Source organism: Macaca thibetana, chromosome 20, assembly GCF_024542745.1.
Source record: "Macaca thibetana thibetana isolate TM-01 chromosome 20, ASM2454274v1, whole genome shotgun sequence".
NCBI classification, from domain to species: domain Eukaryota; kingdom Metazoa; phylum Chordata; class Mammalia; order Primates; family Cercopithecidae; genus Macaca; species Macaca thibetana.
The window spans coordinates 74,740,736-74,759,154 of NC_065597.1; the positions used below are offsets into that span (position 1 = coordinate 74,740,736).

Consider the following 18,419-nt stretch of genomic DNA (forward strand, 5'->3'; position numbering starts at 1 on the left):
TGGGGCCTTTCCCCTCCCTACAGCCCAGCTTAGGAAACAAATGCTCCTTCCAGCAGCAGACAGCTGCAGAGCTGGGACTCCAGGCAGCTTCTGAATCCAGCTCCCGGGCCACAGATCACAGGGCCAGGACGGGAGCCTCCCACACAGAAGCCAGGCAGCAGGACCCCGGGCACGTTCCTCCACCAGCCTCTCCCTCCGCCCTCCCGGCTGGGCGGCTCTGTTCTCGATGCTTCCTGATCACGGGGAAGTCTGCAGACCCACGAGAAGCTTGAAGCCTCTGAGTGGGAGAACCGGGTCTGCGGGGGGGCTCGGGGGACCCTTCTTCCCGATGACGTCTGAGTCACCATGGTGGCAGCAGCTGACGCTGGCCCAGCCTGGCTCCGGGGAGGGCTTCTCCAGATCCTCTGAGACTCCCCTCCCCTCTCCTCGCTTCTTCTCCCTCTCTTCCCCACACCCCTGCTGCCTGCAGTGTGCAGAGCTCCCCCACCACACCCCACCTCCATGTCTGCTCCCACGCTGGGAAGTCAGGTCCAAAGGACAGAACCACCTGCCCAAGTCCCCTCCACGTCTGAACACACACTGCCGTGTCTGGACCCAGAAATTCATACTCGGATTTTGTCCGGCATTCCCACCCCCTGCCCTGCTCGGAGAGGCAGGACCACAGGTCTGCCGGCCACAACAGCAGCGCCACAGGGCCCGGCACAGAGGCCTGCTGGTCGTGCATACAAAGCACCCAGCGGCCATTATCATTCCGGAGCCGGCCAGAGCCTCCCGGCTGCATCTCATCGGTCATTCAGCAGCCCGTAATGACTTGTCAGTTCCTTGCCCTGCCATTTTCTGTCTAATTAATTCTTTTATTGTGCACCGGATAAAGAAAGACAAAGGCCTCACCGGCAATAATGATTCATTAAAATGCAGCGCCTTCGCCCGTGCTCCTGGCCCAGCACCAACCCGGCTGCCCCGCCCCACTGTGGGCACAGCCGCCCGCGCCCCTTAACCCTTTGTGGAGTCTCCTGGGCTGGGTGCCCGGCCTTTGCCAGGGCCCTGGGGGAGCAGGGATTATGCAGCTGCCAGCTGCCCTGGGGAGAAGCCGGGCCTGGGCCCGTCTGGGCGCTGCCAAGGAAGGGGGTCCTGGGCGTCTATGCTTGTCCGTGGCAGACCTCAGTGGGCCTGGACCTGGGAATCCCGGACGGTCCCCTGGCTGGAGCAAGTCCCTCAGTCCTGGCCCTGGGTCCATGGGGAAGGCGGGGGCCGGGGAGGGTGGGGAGGAGCGTCTGCCACACACAGGACCCAGGGTCCTGGGACAAGTCAGCTTGAGATTTGACCAACAAGAGGGGTAGGACCAGCGTGCTGGCCACAGCCACACCAAGCCCAGCTCAGTTAATCCCTGGGGCAGCTCAGCAGAGCTCTCATCGCCTCGGGGTCACGGGGAAACTGAGGCACAGGTCAACTGGCAAGCAGCCCATCCTGCCTTCCCGTGGGGTGGCTGTGTGGATGCCCCGGACACAGCAGGAGGCAGCAGGAGGGGCGCCTACTGGGTCTGAGTCCTGGGGCTGTGAGGCTGGGGAGGAGGCCGGCACTTCCTTCGCCAGTTTCACTTTGATTTTCTTGCTGCCAAACCCACCTTATTTTGCCGATAAGCAAAAGGGTCATCACGTGGCCCGAGGTGGTCATAATACCACCAAGAGCACGACGGCCCGTCAGGCACCTGGGGGCACTGCTGGGGGAAGGCCCTGGTCTCACCAACAGCACTACGGCCCGTCAGGCACCTGGGGGCACTGCTGGGGGAAGGCCCTGGTCTCACCAACAGCACGACGGCCCGTCAGGCACCTGGGGGCACTGCTGGGGGAAGGCCCTGGTCTCACCAAGCTCCCCAGAGCTCCAGGGTCATTCCCATCGTGCCGGTGAGGAAGCCCAGGCCCCGGAGGAGGCCATCTGCCCCAGAGCCGGAGAGCAGCAGCAGAAGACACAGGGCGGCCAGGCGCGGTGGCTCAAGCCTGTAATCCCAGCACTTTGGGAGGCCGAGACGGGCGGATCACAAGGTCAGGAGATTGAGACCATCCTGGCTAACATGGTGAAACCCTGTCTCTACTAAAAATACAAAAAACTAGCCGGGCGAGGTGGCGGGCGCCTGTAGTCCCAGCTACTCGGGAGGCTGAGGCAGGAGAACGGCGTAAACCCGGGAGGCGGAGCTTGCAGTGAGCTGAGATCCGGCCACTGCACTCCAGCCTGGGCAACAGAGCGAGACTCCGTCTCAAAAAAAAAAAAAAAAAAAAACAGAAGACACAGGGCTTGGCCCCACACTGCTCTGCTCCAGGACGGCCCACCCCTCTCCCCGGAGGACTCCTGCCACCCTGGGAGCTCCACAGCTCCCACAGCCCGTCCTGGAGACACAGTCGATGCTTCCTCTAGAACACAGGGGACAGCAGAATGAGAGGGGACGCCGGGGACGTTAGATGACGTCTCTGAACGCCAGATGGGAGGTGGAGGGACAGCCAGCTCCTCCTTCCCTTCCCTCCCCTCCCCTCCCCCAGCTCTTGGAAATATTGGGGTTCCCAGGTGGTAGGCCCGGGTGGGTCCCTGCAGCTCCCAGGCAGCCGAGGGCCAGTGAGTAATCAGGAGGCCATAGCCCCCTTGTCTGCAGTGGCCTCAGGACTGGGCCGGCAGAGCCAGGCTGTGGGGAGCAGGGGTGGGGCCTCTGGTCCTAGGAGAGAGAAGCACGTGTCGTCGCTGGCAGGGCCTGGGCAGCAGGCGATCTGAGCCTCTGGCTTCCGTCACCTGTCTGAAGCCCCTGAATTCCTGCAGGAAAGGTCCAGGCTGAGGCTTGGGTGCAGCCCTGGGTCCTGCAGGAAGGGCCCGGCTGAAGCTTGGGGGCAGCGCTGAGCTGCATTTCTTTTCCTCAGGGGTGCTTCTTTGCCCGAGTCGCTGGGCGGCCACCCATCTCCATCTGGGGTCTACACTGCCCCTGAGGGATTCAAACCAAGTGCTGGCTTCGCTGCCTGAGACTGGGTCCTGACTGGCCCAGCTGTGCTGTGAGCCCGGTGGAATGTGCCCAGCGGCCGTCCACACAGGTGACCAGGGCTTGTCTGGAGTCTGGTGGTCATGACGTCACCACCAGGAAGCATGACCCTCAAGCCTCCAGCCGCAGCACCAGCAGGTCCAGAGCAGCTAGAGATGGGGTCAAGAAAGGTCCTCTGTCCTGGGCTGGGGAGGCAAGACTGGGGTCCAGACAGCAGGCCAGGACCCCAGGTCCACGACACCCAGCATTCCATGGTCCTGACTGTGGCCCAACGGCACAGCATACCGAGCAGGCCCCTGAATCTCACTGCCCAGGAGAGGTGGGCAAGTGGGACCTCAGGCCCCTCCCAGGCAGCTGCTGGGAGGACACAGGCCCTCTTGGGAGGGAACAGCCACGCAGCTGTGACTCACACCCACACCAATAACCTGGTCCTAAGGCCGCTTCTGTCCTAGGAAGACCAGAGGGGCTTTTCCAGTCTTTTAGAATCCAGGGCGGATCACCAACGCCATTTCCCCTTTCGGGGCTGAACAGGGCCTTCTGTTCAGCTGAGATCAGAGGCAAGGCTCTCTGGAGGGTGAGGACATGGAACACGAGGAACTGTCCTGGCTGGCCTGCCCTGGGACGCAGCACTCTTGGGAGGACCGGGCGCAGGGAAGCTCGGGCTTGGGACGGTGCCAGCTTGGAAACAACGTCGTCAGCCTGGCGTTCTTGGAGGACTCGTCTCCAGCAAAAGCCCCACCAGCCAGAGACCAGGGCAGAGCGGCCCGACCCCCGGGGCACCCACTCCGGCCACCTCTTCCCTGCAGCACGGGGGGAGGGGGACCAGCATCTGGAGACTCCCAGGGCCAGCGTCCAGTGCCGAAGGCGGAAGCCATAAGCCCTGCCAGACGGGGACCCACGGAGAGGAGGGATGGGAGGGGCAGGGACAAAGGGCGGGGCTGTGCAGGGGGAGGAGGTGTCGTGCGCCCCTCAGCTGGGCAGGGTGTGGACACGCCAGGACAGGGTAGCACTCCCTGACCTTCACGAAACTCAAGATACTGGAAACCCACAGGAACACACCCGGGACCCAGGACAAGGACGTGAGGTTATCCTCCCCCAGGGCACACACCAGTGAGACGCAGGGCCTGGGCCCCCAGGAGTTAACTTGCAGCAGCCCTGCCAAGTTCACACAAAACTGGCAGGGCCTCCCAGCCCCTGGGAACCTGGCAAGCCCCAAAGCGCGTCCCAGGGCAGCCCAGGGGCAGAGCTGGCTTTGCCGGCTAGCCGGACGCTGGGTTCTCCCCAGGTGGTGTGTCAATGTGTGAGCTTTGAGGGACATGTGGGCCTGGACAGCCCTTGGCTGGACGCAGGATGGGCTGGGCCGGTTCTGCGGAGGCCATGGGTGTCTGTGAACCTGGCTCTCGGCACCCCTCTCCCAGCCTCCTCCTCGCCTGCGGGGCTTGGCACACCCCACCCCCCAGGCACCGTCATAAATCCGGACAGCCCCTCCCCCGCTGCTCTTGGCAGGTCCTGGAATGGGATCCCCACTGTGGGGTGAGGGGCAGAGCGGCCAGGCGGGCAAGGAAACGGGTTGGGCGGCCCCCTACCCAGGCCACTCTGTTAAAATCGTAGATGCAGCTGCCTCTCGAATCCGGGTTCCTGTGAGCAGTGCATCCTCGAATTTGGGTTCCTGTGACCGAGATGCCTTGAGAAGCCGGGTCTCTGCACTCCGGGGGCAGCCCCCAGCCCTGAGACGCCCCCACACCAGCCTCGGGTGCCCGGGAGGCCTGGCAAAGGGACCGGCTGCCCCTCACTGGCTGTCACTCCCACAGCCATTTTCTCCCTAGAAACTTTCCTCCAACCAGACAGCTCTGCCAGCTCCTGCAGGGGCTGCTTTCATCCGCTCCCAGCCTGGCTCCCTGCCAAGGCCCGAAAGATGCCGTCGGCTTCCCGGCGTTGCACAGCCACCCAGAAACCAGCTCTGGGATTCGCCTGGGAGGAAAAACACAGCCCCGAATCGGGCCCATCTGGACCCGTTTTGCCTACCAAGGAGGCCCTCCAGGAAAGAAGACGAGGAGTTCACTTCCCAGAGGCCGCGACGGGATCCGCGAAGGACACAGGTGTTTCCATTCCGACTGAAGCCTGTTGACGCTTTGTGGCACGACGGGCTGCCCCTGCCGCTTGGGGTCCGGGTGGGCTTGCGGCTGCCCTCCTTGCCGCCCGGCGTGGAGGGCACTGGGGTGAGGCCAGCAGCCGTGTGAACGGGTGGCACGGCCTGATCCTGCCTCTGCTGGACACCTTTGCCCCGGGAGCCCCAGGCTCACACAAAGCGACACACAAAATGCAGCCCACGTCCATAAAAAGCACTTTGTTTAATTTTATCAAATCGATCTGTACAAAAGTTAGCGTTGGTCAGAAAGAAGCGAAGGCAGCAGGCGAGTGAGGGTGCGTCCTCCGAACGCGGTGCCGAGGGAGACGCTGCATAAAACAGGTCTGTGGCGGCTCCCAGCCCCCACTCCCAGAGAAATAGAAGCAGAGACATTATTTTTTTTTTTTTCTACAAAAAGGTAGGAAAAGTAGAAAAAGTAAAAAGAAGCAACTTCTCGGGTGTATTTAAATTTACAAAGTTTAAAGGCACAAGTTTGCGTGAAGTAGGCGCTATCGTATGCTCTGTGCTCGGCACACGGGGAGCAGTGCAGGTAAATCAGATATTATTCGTCTAGAACTAAGGCCCTAACGACGTTTAGTGGAGAAGGTTTAGTTTCACAGCTTGGTACGTGGCATTGGTGCCTGCGAGCCAAGATCACTTCTGAAGCTACCACTTCCCAGGAATTCCTGTGTCCTGTGTCCTAGCACGTGGCACAGTCGTGGGCAGGGACCCAGGAATTCCTGTGTCCTATGTGTCCTACCACGTGGCATAGTCATGGGCAGGGACAGAGTCCTGCTTCTTAAACCCCAAACTGATACTGGGTGCTGGGCACCCCAACCTGATCAGAGATGCCACAAGGCAAGTCCCTTCTCCTCCCTCGAGTTTTCAGCTGCCAAGCTGGAGGCATGAGGGGCCCCGTCCTCCCAGGGACCTTGGGACCTCCGGGCCTTCCAGGGCGGCCTCCCAGAAGCTGAGCAATGTGATGCCGGCCAACAGCTGCAACGCCACCTCCTGCCTGCCCTCCAGGGAAGCCTCCCAGCTTCTGTTTTCTCTTAAATTCTACTCTTTGCCCAAATTACCTAATTAATTAAAGATAAAATAATACAGAACATAAATACATCTTTAACAGCTTTCAAAAGAAACACATTTAAGCTTCAAAAATAAAAATTATCAAAAACATAAAAATAAAAGAGAGACGTGTTAATCCCAGCCAGACCTTGCGTGGGCGCACTCTGCCAGCAAGGAGACTAAGCCTCAGATCTGACAGACGCGTCCCAGGGGGTCTGCAGACGGACACCCTGGATCCCGGACAGCCCGTGCAGCCGTCGTCGAGGGAATGAGGCCGTGCGTGCAGGGGTTCTCAGCACCGAGGCCAGCCTGGACCTCAGAGCGCCCTGCAAGGCCCCTGCCACCCCCTCCTTTGGTCCTTGGGCTGCGCTGCCGTTTCTCCTCTACCGAGATGCAAACCGAAGGTGCTGTTGCCGCCAGTCCTCACAGAAGAGGCACCAAACGGCAGCCCTTCTTTGTGAAATCATCCCGCCACCTCAAAAAGAAAGAGAGAAGGGAGAGAGAGCTCGTCCGTTGGCGGAGGTGTGGCCATCTGGAGGCTGAGGGCCATGGGAGGCAAGCACATTTCCCTGCAGACTTCAGCAGGCACTTGACGGAGCTCAGCCACCGCGGCCCGCCTGCCCTGGCCACGCGCACTGGGAGGCCGTCCCTGCCAGGCCGGGACAAGGCTGCCCCCCAACGCCGGCGAGTCCCTCCCTGCAGCCGGGCCCTCAGGGCCTGGTCAGGGTGGTGTACACCGGCTGGTCCCAGTGACTGGTGGGGCTGTGGGAGGGCGGCAGGGCCAGGCTGTTGAGCAGGGGCGAGGCATAGGGCCGGCGCGGCGAGTGGAAGCAGGGGTACTGGTAGAGGCCGGGCGCGTAGCCAGGGTAGGCTCCGTAGTAGCTGGAGGCCTGCAGGTCGCCGTAGTCGCCCTGTGCGCCGGTGAAGGGGCCGGCGGGGGCGGCCGGGGCAGCGCTGGCCTGGCCGCTGCAGGAACCGTAGTCGGGGGAGCCTCGGGGCTGGTCGCCGTAGTGGCCGGGACTCGGCTGCTCTGTCTTGATGTGTGGCCGCGGAGGACCCGTCTCGGTGGGCGACGCGGAGGCTGATGGGGCACTCTTGTGGGCCCACACGGGGGACGCCCCGGCGTGGAAGTAGGCGCCCCCGTAGGCCTGGCCGGGCTCGGGTGGGGCGGGGCCGCCCAGGGGCAGGTACTGGTCGAACTCGTGGACGTCGAAGGCGTCCATGGTGCCCATGACCTCGCTGCTGAGCTCCGAGATGTCCACGTTGCTGAAGTCGATGTTCTGGCGCCCGCTGTCCGCCGGCCGGCGTCCCTCCAGCTTCAGCTCCGGCTTGGCGCCTGCCTGCTGCAACTCCGTCTTGGGGGTGGTGGGTGGGGTGGGCGGCCCGTGGGTCTGCCCTGGGGACAGGAGAGCAGGCTTCAGGGATGAATGCCCCTTCTGTGGGGCGGGTGGGGCCGGCCAGGCTGGAAGGGGAGGGACACCCGCGCTAACTGCCAGGGGGGATCAACGGCTTTTTGTTTCTTTACATTTCCCAGAAATTCCAGCAAAGTCAGACCTAGACCTCACTCCTCGGCCGAGAAAATTCCATGAAGCGCTGTGCTATGGGAAGACCTGAGGCCCCTCCCAGAGACCAAGGTGGGGGGAAGAAGCCGACAGGCCCAGCCTGGCCAGAGCTGGCGTTTACAGGGCGCTGGGGGACCACACAGACCCTGTCCCTCCCCGGGCCAGCCAAGCACTCTGAGGCTGGCGGGCATCAGCCAGCCTGACCGAGGCCCCGGCAGGACTCCACCCTGTCAGTCTGGCCCTGAAGCCGGGGCTGCTGAGCGCCGTGTGGGCAGCGGCTCGGTGTGGGAAGAGGAGCCCACATTCGACTGAGTCCTGCTGCAAAACACCACGTCCCGGGGTCCCTGCCAAGCGAAGCTGTCAGCCCCTCAGCACTCGAGGTGGCTAAGCAGGTCCCTTGCGCACCAAAAACAGAGGTGGCCGGGGCCTTGGGAGGTTTTTCAGGGGACCCGGGGAAGGCCTGGTTCTCTCGAGGGCGCCTGCCCCCCTCCACCATCATGCACCCATCTCAGCCAGAAACCCCATGGTTGCCTCCCCCACCAGGGACCCTCAGATATGCCGGGGGTCTGGAGCCCACCTGTGTGGTCACCGTGGTGGTGCGCGTCTCCAAGACCCGATTCGGCCTTGTACACGGCACCGCCGCCAGGGTGGGGTCCCAGCTCGGCGCCGGAGTCCGAGTCGCTCTGGCCGGCCTTCGTGCTCTTCCTGCGCCGTGGCTGGTACTTGTAGTCGGGGTGGTCCTTCTTGTGCTGCACGCGAAGCCGCTCTGCCTCCTCCACGAAGGGCCGCTTCTCGCTCTCGCTCAGCAAGCTGCAGCACAGGGCAGAGGCAGGGATGGCCAGGGCGCCCACTGTGCCCTCGGCATGGGCACACACCACCGGGGGACCGGCAGCAGAGACCACGGCCGGGAGGCTCTGACCACGGAAACCCGCCTGCCGCAGGCTCCGGGGCCTCCCGTGGCACCAGGGAGCAAGCCCCTCTGGGAGAACCGGCTGGCGGGAGCCCGAGGCGCCTGTTTGGGGAGGTTGGTATGCTTATGACAGCCAAAGAACAAGGCCCACACCTCCCATCCTTCCTCCTTCTACTTCCCCCTATTCCGGGCCGGCTGTTCCCTCCCTCTGGGGCTTTCTAAGGGAGGCGGGGGAGGCGGGCAGGACCCAGCCGGCGGTGGACAAAAGCGAGGCTTCCCGGGAACAGTGCCGGCCTCCAGCGGGCAGCTGGGCTGCTGTCCCTCCATTCCCAGACACCCAGAAGCCCTGGCAGGGCCCAGGCGCCCGTCCTCACTGAGCCTCAGGACACATTCCCTGGGACTCTTTCGAGGCTCACCTCCAACCGCCTGTGCGGCAGGACTTGGGGGAGCAGGGGTCTGCAGTCTACAGCGCCCCATGGCTGCGCCCTAGATACAGACAGAAGGCAGGAGGTGCAGATATGCAAGCTCCAAGCTCCCATCTTCCAAGTGAGGAGCAGGATACAGGAACCAGAGCCCCAAACCAAGAGAACCATTTTAAACTCAACACTTGGTGAGGGCTGCCTGTCCTGAGCAACAAGTTCTTCACACTGCAGTCCTAATTTCTGGAAAACTGACCGGCTCCACCATGCCAAGGCGTGCACAGGCCGCATCCCATCATCTCCACTCCTGCCCTCCTTGCGTCGGACAGAGAGTGGCCAGTAGAGGGAAAGGCAGCAGGGAGGGTACTCGCAGGCAAACCTGATGCCCACCCACACGCCTGCCCCACTCCCTCCCCATGGGTGGTCCAGTAGCCAGAGGAGCTGAGCCCTTTCTAAGGCGGGCGCACCTCCAGAGAGCCGCATGCAGCTTGCACTCGTGCCGGGGGGCCTCCCGGGGCTGGGGCCACTGGCAGCAGCTGGAGGGTACCTCGGGGTGCCAGCCATGGCCCTCCTCAGGGTGTTCCCCGACAGGAGAACTGGCTCCAGAGCACACCCGCCACGAGGGTGGATGCCCCAGGCGCTGCCCTCCGCGGACCCCGACTCCCATACCTGGCGCTGGACCCCGGCTGGCCAGAGGGTGTTTTTCCACGGGGATCCGCCCTGACACCCGCCCCGGGTGCAGAGCCCGGAGCCTGCGTGTGGCCGCCACTTCCAGCCCCTGCTCACAGTCCGAGACCAGGGGCCGCCAGGGTCCCGAACCCCGCCCCCAGGGCGCAGGTACTCACCGCCACAGCTTGCCCAGCGTCTTGCTGAGCTCCGCATTGTGCAGGTGCGGGTACTGGTCGGCCAGCTTGCGGCGCGCCGCCTGCGCCCACACCATGAAAGCGTTCATGGGCCGCTTCACGTGCGGCTTGGCTTTGAGCGCGCCGCCACCGCCGCCGCGCACCGGCATGGGCACCAGGCTCCAGTCGTAGCCCTTGAGCACCTGCGACACGGCGTCGCGGATGCAGGCCGGGAAGCGCTCGTCCGCCGCCTCCGCCGCGTCGCCCCGGGCACCCCCCACCGCGCCCCCCGCGCGGCCCAGGCCCTCGGAGCCGGCGGGAGAAGGTGGTGCGTCCGAGTCCGAGTCCTCCACGTGCGACATGGAGCTGGCGGTGCCGGACGGGCTGCAGGGCGGCTGGGAGCGGGCTTCGCTCATGTCCAGCATCGGGGCCGCGCGCGGAGGGGCGCGCACCGGAGACGCGCACCGGGGCCGGCGCCCGGGGCTGCCCTGCGGCCGCTCCGGGACCCGAGGTCGCCGCGCGGTAGCCCCGATCCTCGCCCCTGCTGCCGCCGCTGCCGCCGCCGCCGAGGCTCGGTTCCCGCTCCGGGACCCGCAACAAGTTTCTTTAAGCGGCGGCCCCGCGGCCCCGCCCCGCGCCCGGCTGCCCATTGGCGGAGCGCGCCCCGATCCCCCGGAGGCGGAGCCCGGCCGCCCCCCCGCCCCCCCACCCATAAAGAAAGCTCCGCCGCTCTCGCCGCGCCCCCGCCCGCCCCGCCCGGCGCCGCACCACGTGGGCCCGACGCCCCACGCCTGGAGCTCCCCTCTCCGGAGCCCCGGGAAGGGAAGCAGGGCAGGGAGGCCTGGGAGGGGTCTCCGGCGCTCCCTCTCCTCTGCGGGCGCCGCGCGGCTCCTAGGAGTCCGCCCCCTGTCCCGAGGCTCAGCTAGGAAGCGGGTCATCGGGCCCCTCCCCCGACACACACCCACACACACACTCACACACACTCACACACACTCAGCCCGTCTCGCACCCGAGGTCTCGCCCGCCGACCGGTGGCGCGGGGTCAGCTGCTGCCTGCGGTCCAGGACAGGGTCGGTTCCGCCGCGCAACGCCCAGGCCCAGCTCGTCCAGAGTCTGCGGGCAGCGCACGTCCAGGTAACGCGCGCCGAGGGGCCGCGGCTCGGAGCTGGGAGACCCCGGGCCGCCCTCCCCATACGGGTGCGAGCGTGGAGAGCGCGGGCGGGGGCGCGGTCCCGGGGGCCGGGCCGTTGGAGGGGCGGGAGTGCTGGGCGGGGCCTGCGCTGAACCCGGCGCTGAGTCCCTGGGGCCGCCGGGCGGATGGCGTGGCCGGACGCGGGGGCCCCGGGCCTTCCGGGCGTGACCCAGGGCTCGGGGGCGGGGAGGCCTCTCCGGCGGGGCGGCCCTGGGTGGTCCGGCAGAGGCGGAGGCCGCTCCGAGCCTCTGAGCCCTGGGCGCCTGCGGAGGCGGGAGAGGGCGGGGTGTGCTGCCCTGGTGGGGGCCGCGGGGTCGCAGAGGGGACATTGCCCTCCGAGGCGAGCGCCCAGCCGCGGCTCCGGGTCCCCGCCCAAGGCCGCCCCCGCTAGTGGCCTCGGCCCGGCCGTCCCCGAGGGTGGCTCGGATCCTTTCGACCAGCGCGCTGGAGATGACGGGGCTGCGCCATTTCGGGTCAGGCAGCCAACGCGGAACACGCGCGTCTCTGAGCTTGCGGCCCGCGAAACTCGGGTGACTGACCGCGCCGGTGCCCCTAAAGCGCCCACGCCCGGGCCGGTGGCCGCCGCAGCCCCTGAGCCACGCGGTCTCCCCGGCCCGGCCGGCAGAAAGAGCTGGTCCGTTACCAGAAAAGTCCAGATGCGAAGTCGGGGGTCGTGCTGCCGCTTCCTGCCCGCGCACCGCACCCACCTGGGGTCGCCACCGACCGCGCAGGACTCGCCTCCTACCCCGACTCTGGCCTGGCCGAGAGCTGGTGCTCCCCGGTCCGCAGACCCTGGGGCCGCTGTTGCTTTGCATTGGGAACAACCCGAGCCAGGCCCGGAGCTGAGGGCGCCAGGCCTTTGGAGGAAGCGTTGACCTCCGGGCTGAAGAGCAAGGGCCGTGCCACCTGCCGGGAGGGGGGTCTCATCTCTGCAGCCCCCCTTGGCCAGGTCAGAGGAAGCAGCTTTGGGGAGGCGGGCTGCGCGCTGGGAGGCTCCACGCATCGTAGGTGGGAAGCTGGCTGCCAGCCTGGCCTGCCCACTCTTCTCCGCCCCACCGTCTCGCTTGGCTCTGGCACCTGCCTGGGAAGACCCACACCGCCGTCTGCGGTGCACCTTCCCTCTGGAGGCCCTGCCCTCCGCTCGGGGTCGCGCATCCTTCCGTGGCCCTCAGAGAATCGCCTGGGGCGCTCACGGAACTCATCTGTTAGGCCTGGGATGGAGGCAGGCAGAAGTGGGGTTTAAGTGGAGGCAGTGAGGGTGGGAGGCCCAGCCCAAACTGTGCCACCTTCCACCCCCTGCCCCTGGGAAAGCAGACACCGTCCACTCGGGCTCGCAGTGCTATCCGGGTGAGGACCTCCCTGGAGAGCTCCTCTTTGCCAAAGAAAAGCAAAGTTGCATTAGGTCTGCGAGCAGGCAGGGCGGCCTGTTCCCGGCTCCCCACCCACCACCGAGGCTTCAAGTCCCTGGGACAGAGGTGGGGGACTCCAGCGCCCCTGGAGGAAGGGAGACTGAGGTGGGGGGGCGTCCAGGGCCTGATTCGGGGGCACGGTGGTCTGTGCAACCGAGCCCCTGCCCTGGGTTCCACCAGCACCTGCTCCTTTCCCCAGGTTCTAGTGACCACCAGGGGAGGTGCCAGGTGTGCAGGCTGCCACGGGAGGGGTGGGGAGGTGGGGAGTCGCTGCGGTGGGAGGGGGGGACCTAGGCCAGCCAGCTGAGGATGTGTTGCTGCACTCCCGGCAGTATATGCAGGTGAGGGTCCCCATACAGGGTGGCACCCAGAAGCCTCCCTTCCAGAATCGTCTCTGGTCCACCTTGAAGTCCCCAGGAAAATGCCCTTGTCCTCCGCAGGTGTGAGCCACTAGGCCTGACTGGACGCCAGGACGGGGCTTTCAGAGAGGGAGGTGTCAAGTGGTTTGAGTGTCGCCAGGTATTAAGTAAGCACTTGCTGTGTACCAGGCACTTTCCCACACAGGACAGAGCCGGACCACCCTCACAGCCCCTGTCCCGCAGACGCTGGCCTTGTGGAGGGAGGCGGGCAGCAGGTAGCCCCAAAAGCACCTCTCAGAGGTGGGGACTTCAGGAAGGATGGTCTGGTAAAGCATCTTTGGTGTCATTTAAGCTGAGCCCTGAAGCTTCTGGCCTGCAGGGAGACGCCAGCGTGTTCCCTGGGGAAGCTAGAACAGTGTCTGATGATAAGAGAGGGACCCAGGGGTGGAGGGGCAGCCATCGGAGCCACCTCTGACCCCACCTGATGGGCCCATGTCCTCATCCGGGGGGACCTGCACCCCCTCCTCCCCTGTCTCCCATCCCTGCCCCAGCCCTTCAGCTGGGGCTGGCTCTGCTGTGTCCGCATGGCCCCGCCCACCCTGACCTCACCACCTGCTAGTGGGCCTTGCAGTTTCAAGGGGAGGACCTGACGGGGGAACCTGGACCAGGGCTGTCCCCTGGCCATGAGTGCCGGGCATGGAGAGCTGGTGTAGACGACATTTGTAGCTCCACATGCCCTGGCCAGGGTGCCAAGGGCAGCTGCAGAGAAGAATGTGGGTGGGCAGGCTCTACTGCCCACGAGATGGGGCAGGGACGGCCTGGGGGACACTTCCAGATGAGAGATGACCCCACCCCATCCGTGGCTCCTAGGAATGGCGACCTCGGAGGCGCATGTGTTCATGTGTATGTGTGTTTGGTGTATGTGTGAGGTTATACGTGTGTGGTGTGTGTGTGGGATATATGTATGGGTGCGTGTATAGTGTGTGTGGTGCATGTATAGTATGTGTGGTGTGTATGGTGTGTGCTGTGTGGTGTGCATGTGTATGATGTGTGTGGTGTATATGATATGTGTGTGTGGGGTGTGCGTATGGTGTGTATATGGTGTATGCTGTGTGTGTGGTGTGCATGTATATGATGTGTATATGATGTGTGTATGGAGTGTGTGGTGTATGTGATGTGCATGTGTGTGATATGTGTGGTGTATGTGTAAAGGGTGTGTGTGTATGGTGTGTGGTATGTGGTGTGTGTGTGGTGTGTGTGTATGATGTGTGTGGTGTGTGTGTGCAGGGGGTGTGTGTATGGTGTGTGGTGTGTGTGCAGGGTGTGTGTGTATGGTATGTGATATGTGTGTCATGTGTATGTATGGTGTGTGGTGTGTATGGTGTGTGTGGTGTGTGTGTGTGGTGTGTGGTGTGTGTGTATGGTGTATGTGTGTGTGTGTGGTGTGTGTGTATGATGTGTGTGGTGTGTGTGTGTGGTGTGTGTGTATGGTGTGTGGTGTGTGTGTGGTGTGTGTGTATGATGTGTGTGGTGTGTATGTGCAGGGTGTGTGTGTATGGTGTGTGGTGTGTGTGTGCAGGGTGTGTGTGTATGGTATGTGGTATGTGTGTGGTGTGTATGTATGGTGTGTGGTGTGTGTATATGGTGTGTGTGGTGTGTGTGTATGGTGTGTGGTGTGTGTATATGGTGTGTGTGGTGTGTGTGTATGGTGTGTGGTGTGTGTGGTGTGCACATGTATGACTTGTGTATGGGGTGCGTCTGGTGTATGTGATGTGTGTGGTGTATGTGTGCAGGGTGTGTGTTGTGTGTGTGCATGTGTATGATGTATGTGGTGTGTGTATGGTATGTGGTGTGTGTGTGGTGTGCATGTGTCTGATTTGTGTGGTGTATGTGTGCAGGGTACATGTGTGTGGTGTGTGTGATGTGTATGATGTGTGTGTGTGTGGTGTGTGTGTTGGGCCCAAGGCCTGAGGAGGAAGCAGGGCTGCCGAGGAAAATGCCACCCTGGAGAGGCCCCTATCCCTCCCTGCCTGTCCTCCCTGTCCCCCTCCATCCCTCCCTGCCTGTCCTCCCTGTCCCCCTCCATCCCTCCCTGCCCATCCTCCCCTGTCCCCCACCATCCACCTCCCAACCGTCCCTCCTCCTACGGCGGGCGGCCCGTCTTTTGTGCTGCCTGTGAGAAGCACGGGGAGGGCTGTGCGGGCGTGAACCCGCTGGCAGCCAGTGTGTGCACAGCCCTGGCCCGGGCCTCCCAGCCCCTGCATCCCGAGCACCCGTGGGGCAGTTGGCAGCGTCCTGGCACAGCCTGGGAGATTAATTGGTGCTTTTAATGACGGCTGGTCTGGCGAGACTACGGTGACTACAGGCTGGGCCGGCACAGGCTGTGAACAGAGGCTGGAAAGGCCCCACCCCCGGATGGGTCTCCAGCGCAGAGGAGGGGTTCGCAGGACCCCTCTCAAGACCCCCTTCGGGAGTCAGCTTCCTGGCCGCGCACACTTGGAGCTCTGGGCTGGGTTGCAGCTCCCTGTGCTTCACTGTCTCGGGTGCTGACAGTGCCAGCTGGGACACGAGTTCCGGTTTGGGTCAAGGCTGGCCTGTTGGCCGGGGTGGCGTCTGCCTGAGAACTGGCCTTGTCTGTGCCTTAAGCTTCCCGGCGCTGACAGGGCAGTGGAAAACCACTCAGTGAGCCTTTCTCGGCACCCTGCAGGAGCAGTGCTTTCTGGGCCCTCTGCGGCCAGAGCTGGCCCCGCTGCAGCTCACTTCTGCCTGCAGCCCAGACATCCTCCTGGTCCTCCTGATGCCCCCGGACTCCACGGAGGACGAGCGTCTCCAGCCCAGCCCTCCCCATCTCCATCTTCCGCCCCCCTGACACACTGGGAGCCTCCTGATCCGTGAACCCGTGCTGGCGGGGGTAGCTACTGACTGCTGAGGACCCCTGCCCGGGCTGTTCTCACGTGGAAAGGATTCGGGGAGCGAGCGATGCTTAGCTCAAAGCATGGAGACCAGTGCTGCCCTCTCCCCAGTGACAGGTGCACGCTCAGATCACGGATGTGTCGGGAACAGCTGTGACTCCTGCTGCTCAGCGTCTGTCACTCCAGGCTGGGAGCAGGTCCCCAAGCTTCCGGCTGGGCCCATCCGTCTCCCCTCTCAGTGGTGGGTGGGGGGAGCGCCAACAGCACGCATTTGCTCTCCGCACTTCTCATCTGACAGTGGGCAGAGGGTCCTTCTCCAGCCCTAAAACATCCCCAGGCAGCGCCCTGGGGCTCCAAGCAGCCAGGGAGAGGTGAGTACCAAGGACCTCCCCACGGGCGTCATCTCCTGCCGAGGGAGGCCAAGCCTAGGGGCGGTGTCTGTGACGTGGAGTCAACACTTTCACTGGTGGCAGTAAATGCTGTCCCTAACCCTGCAGAATAGATGTGGGTTTCTGTGCCCTGTACAGGAGGGTGCTATCTGACACCAGACACCCAGACTACAGATCGCAGCCCCATTCCTGGTCCTTATGCCACTGAACCCCAGACCCCAGCCTCATTCTAGGTCCTCATCCCCTAGATCCAGGGGCCCCAGCCCCATTTCAGCCCTTGGGCCCTTGTAGGATGCTAGGCCCTGGCTCCCCTGGGCCCCAGCCCCCAGTCCATCCCAGGCCCAGGCACCAGGGGGGCTGAGGTCCTCTGAGAAGGGACACGGGGCCTGGGGGGGCTCTCTCAGCCCATCAGCAGGAGAGGACTGACTCCAGAAAAATCAGCCTTTGTGCCCACTTAGGCTGCCAAGACCTGTGTCCGTCCTTCCACACTCAACCTTCAGATTTCATGAGGCTCCTTGCCCGGAATGTCCACGTTTGAAACCTCCCAACACCGAGCCCCATTTCAAATATAACCGGGAGGGAAAATGGTGCTTGAAATAAGCATGCCGCAAAGGAAAACCCGCTTTCTCGAAATGGGCTCTGGCTGCTCAGGTCCTGACCTCCCCGGCCAGGATGGAACGTTCCAGAGACCCATTAATGCCAAAGGCAAATTAAAACACACCCTGTAAAAATGTCTGCTGTCTCCCAAGTATTCATTTTTCTGAATGTGTTTCCTCCGCGGTCTCGGTTCAGATGAGAGCCTTCAGCAAAGCTTTGCTCTACAGGCTTAAAGAAAGGACAGAGGGCACAGGCCCAGCTCTGCCTTTGCCCTGCCTTTCTTGTGGCCTGGGCTTGGGTGGCACCACCGGGTGACACACAACGCTGGGCTCCGAGGCTGTTTGTTACGCAGCATTACTGTGGCCGTTGGTGACCGCTACACTGACTGACAACTGCACTGTGGGTAGAGCTCAGCCCGCAGGGCTGTAGTTTGTGGTCTCTGGGCCAGGCAACTTCCAAGGCTTCTTCCAGTGCAGAATATGATTCCTAGAGGAAAAAAAAAAAAATAATACACATTCGTTTCCTCACACAGGGTCCTGCAACCAGAGAACATCACCACATTGGGTGCTGTGCTTTCCGCTCTGCCTAGAAACCATGGCTTGCCAGCTTGCAGGGTCACATGGAGCCGCGTCTCCTTCTGGGGTGCAGGGGTGGGAGCACTCGTGGCCTGTAGCTGAGGATGCAGGGAGAGGACAGGGTGAGCCAAGCAGAACAGCCGTCTGTGAGTCATGGTCCCAGGACAACCAGCAAATGGTACGACACCTGCTCTCTCAGCCCCCACCCGCACCTGCCAGCCTCACATGGGGGAGTTTGGCCGCTGGACAGTCACGGCAGGATCTGCCCAAACCGACCACCCTTCCAGAAGGCGGCGACAGACGTTAGCATCGATGGGTCCTGGGCTCCCCTTCCATACACAGACTTCAGGACATGAAAAATTGGGGTAAATGAAGGGTGCACGATTAGCTTCGGGCCCACGCTGGGTTCCTGTGGGTGCCAGAGACAGCTGCAGCCGCATGCCAGGGACAATGGCCCCGATGCGGCAGGAGCTGCCAGGCCGGGGTGCTGGGGGACAGCTGGACGAGGTGCCGACAGGGGCTCATTCCTCCCTGAAGCGGGCCCGCAGCTGCTGGGAGCGTGGCCAGCCATGGGCTTGTGTGTGCCTGGGTCCCAGGGGCCGTGCTGGCGCAGGCTGGGATGGTGGGGACAGGGTCCCACCCAGGGCAGGCTTGTCGGTGGGTCTCTGGGGAGACAGCCCAGTCTTCAGCCTGCGTGCTCTTGGGGAGTCCCTCCCTCCCTCCCTCCCCACTCTCCTCTTCTTCTCAGCCTCTTCTCCCCCAGCACCGGGCAGCCCTGGGGTGGCCGAGCCTCATCTCCACTCCCTCAGGCCTCTTCTGGGTCAGCCTGGCTTTTTTCTTAGTTTTTGCTTGACAGGTCAAACTCAGGACGCCCTCCTCCTCCTCCCGCCTCAGGTTGGTGTGAGGTGCTCAGGGCAGAGCCCGGGTTCCTGTGGCCGCCGGGCGCTGAGCTGCAGGGTGGAAGGACCCCACCTGGCCGATTTCCTGGCCGCTGCAACTTGCTCTGGGTTTGCGGAGAAGCCTCTATTTTTAAGTGAA

General features: G+C 63.6%; 3 protein-coding genes across 4 annotated transcripts in view; 1 reads left to right on the forward strand and 2 right to left on the reverse strand.

Moving 5' to 3' along the window:
* The window catches only part of UBE2I (ubiquitin conjugating enzyme E2 I), a 395,011-nt gene that overhangs the window by 340,824 nt on the left and 35,768 nt on the right, over window positions 1–18,419 (reverse strand). The gene's annotated exons all lie outside the window — the stretch shown is intronic.
* Window positions 1–18,419, forward strand: part of RPUSD1 (RNA pseudouridine synthase domain containing 1) — a 296,072-nt gene that overhangs the window by 107,872 nt on the left and 169,781 nt on the right. The window lies entirely within an intron of this gene.
* On the reverse strand, window positions 5,352–16,567 carry SOX8 (SRY-box transcription factor 8). 2 transcript variants are annotated; one of them, XM_050774718.1, is made up of 4 exons: window positions 15,616–16,567; window positions 10,958–11,082; window positions 8,355–8,587; window positions 5,352–7,611 (listed from the first exon to the last, which is right to left on the reverse strand). In XM_050774718.1, the coding sequence occupies exons 1-4, from the start codon at window positions 15,760–15,762 to the stop codon at window positions 6,926–6,928; spliced, it is 1,191 nt and encodes a 396-aa protein (XP_050630675.1). In that variant the 5' UTR covers window positions 15,763–16,567; the 3' UTR covers window positions 5,352–6,925. The 2 variants fall into 2 exon arrangements, with proteins under 2 accessions (XP_050630675.1, XP_050630674.1); XM_050774717.1 differs by lacking the exons at window positions 10,958–11,082; window positions 15,616–16,567 and adding an exon at window positions 9,952–10,529.